Here is a 2,488-nt window from a genome sequence, read left to right as displayed (position 1 = left end):
ATATTAGCCTGAATCAAAATAAGTACTGCAGCAGGTGTAGTGAGAATGACAGAAACACCTGATTTTACTATTCAACTTCATTCATCAACTGTATTTCCCACTTGATAGCCACAATTGTTTATTTGACAAAATTTAATCAAAACACAACTGAACATAATGTAAACAATATAGTAAGCTTAATTGAGAAAGTTGAAGTAATACATATATCGTGGTAGTTCAAAACAATATTTTCAAGAATCAATGGCCACAAACATACCATAACAAGCATTCAATAACAAATTGAGATCATTGCTAAGGTCATGTGCCAATTTAACGGTTTAAAACAAAGAAGATTATGAACTTACCTTTGGTATATAAGAAGTTCTTGAGCTGCTTGTTGATAATCTAAATAGGATGGTAATGTATTACCTAAATATACAGATTGATGTTCTTCTACCTCTCTTAAAGCTAATACATAATCATTGTGTAATCTATGTAACTTAATAGTTGTTTTATTTAACTTGTTCTTAGCTTCATCTACTTTAGACCCACCTTTACCTTAAAAACAACAAATAAATACAAATGTCTTATATAAATATTTTAGGGAAAAGAAATATTTTTGATTGAGCATGTATTCTGAACAGTTACAGAACTTACAGATGACATGTTAATTACTATGGATCTTTCATCTGTATTAAAACTGTTTAGATAATGTAACTTAGCTCAACTTAAGATTGATATTGAACATTAATAAACTTGTATATGATTTACTTCAACATACCTTTTGATTGTAACTCTTGACATTTGATTTTTTCAGCTTTTAATCTTTCAACAGTTTTACAATATTCTAGTTTATATTTCTGTACATCTTCTTGTAACTTCAAAAAATTTGAGTGTTTGATGATAAAATTTATGTTAGTTAACAGAAGACAAGATGTTGTAGAGGCCATGATAGTACAAATATATAATAACACGCTGTTTTCTAGAGGATGGGAATATCTTCCCATTAGGGTCCAGTCATTTTGAAGGGAGTACACTCATACTTGCATGGGTAGTTATTGTTCTTAATATATGTCATGATCAACATGGACATTTCAATGTGAAAAAAAAAGTTTGATTTGACGTCTTTTAGTTGATATTTAACTTACTCTACTAAAATCAGTTTCTAATCTATTTCTCTCTTCAACATAAAATCTTCTCATATTTTTCTTCTCATTAATAATAGTAGTCATTGTATCGAGTGTTCTACCTGCCAATGTATCAGCATTCTCTCTTACTTGTTTTAAAAATACATCTGATTCACTGACTATATTATCCCATACCTAGGATATAATATATTACATACATATAGTAACACTATTAAACATTAACTGAAATATTTAGTATCTTTGTTTTTTAGTATTTCACTCTGTGTGGTCTTTTGACAACTGTATACATACATACATACATCAATGCCATTGGATTATATCATGATACAAGATTAATTCATTTCAAAAGAGCTTTCATTTTGAGGTCCACCTTTTTTGCAACTTTCTGTAAATATGTAACAAATAAGATCCAGATAAACACGATCATGTGGTAACTAAATGCCACATTGTTCTTTTTATATGATACATGACTACATGATCCAATTTGCATAAATATTAGCCTGTGCTACGAGTTCATATCCTTTTTATGAAACTGTGTAATGAACCAGAGAAAAGTATTGTTCTGTGATACTCAATATAGATCAATATGAATATTTGAAATAATATCTTGTGTGTTAGTTATCCATGGTATCACTTACTTTCAGAAAAGTTAAGGTGTCACTGAACTCAGAAGAATCAACTTTTTGAGCTTGTGCAATGACTTTAGCTAATGACGTAGCATACTGACGATCACTTTCTACTCTTAGAGCCATACATCTCTTGATATTCTCTAATACTTTAATTTCTATATCCTGTACTTCAATTAGGGCCCTGTGAGATATACGCCCTTGTAACTGTGTACCAAACCCCATGATGTTAGTCTTCACTTCACATACTACATTCTGAAAATCAAACGAACATAAAATAAGATAGAATCGGTAATATACACCCACTGGCAGCTTTGACTTTAAATAAAGATAGCTTGCCAGGCAAGGTAACATACGCCCACTGGCAGCTGTCAGAAATGATTAAACAGTCTTAAGTGACTACAGGGTTGCACAATATAGCTAATAGAGTGAAACGTCAAGTCAGACACGATATTTCGGTGAAAAATTATCCGATCATCATGAAAATCGATAGATCATCATGAAAATCAATAGGGATCATCTTCATAATGACATTGACACACAAAATAAAAATCAAAAGAATCTGTAAAAAATTGTAGCATGTAGAGTGAGCACGAGTTGCACAATATAGCTAATAGAGAAAAACGTCAAGTCAGACACGATATTTCGGTGAAAAATTATCCGATCATCACGAAAATCAATAAGGATCATCTTCATAATGACATTGACACACAAAATAAAAATCAAAAGAATCTG

General features: G+C 30.7%; 1 protein-coding gene across 1 annotated transcript; it reads right to left on the bottom strand.

Moving 5' to 3' along the window:
- Positions 1 to 1,118: 1,118 nt before the first annotated feature.
- LOTGIDRAFT_131117 (hypothetical protein) lies at positions 1,119 to 1,978 on the bottom strand (the record flags this gene model as incomplete). Its single annotated transcript, XM_009066006.1, has 2 exons — positions 1,119 to 1,301; positions 1,766 to 1,978. The coding sequence occupies 2 exons, from the start codon at positions 1,976 to 1,978 to the stop codon at positions 1,119 to 1,121; spliced, it is 396 nt and encodes a 131-aa protein (XP_009064254.1).
- Between the last annotated feature and the right edge of the window lie 510 nt (positions 1,979 to 2,488).

The sequence above is a fragment of the Lottia gigantea genome, assembly GCF_000327385.1.
Source record: "Lottia gigantea unplaced genomic scaffold LOTGIsca_72, whole genome shotgun sequence".
Taxonomy (NCBI): Eukaryota; Metazoa; Mollusca; class Gastropoda; family Lottiidae; genus Lottia; species Lottia gigantea.
Note: the sequence above shows the minus strand (reverse complement) of the source record. Positions and strands in the feature narration are given on the sequence as shown.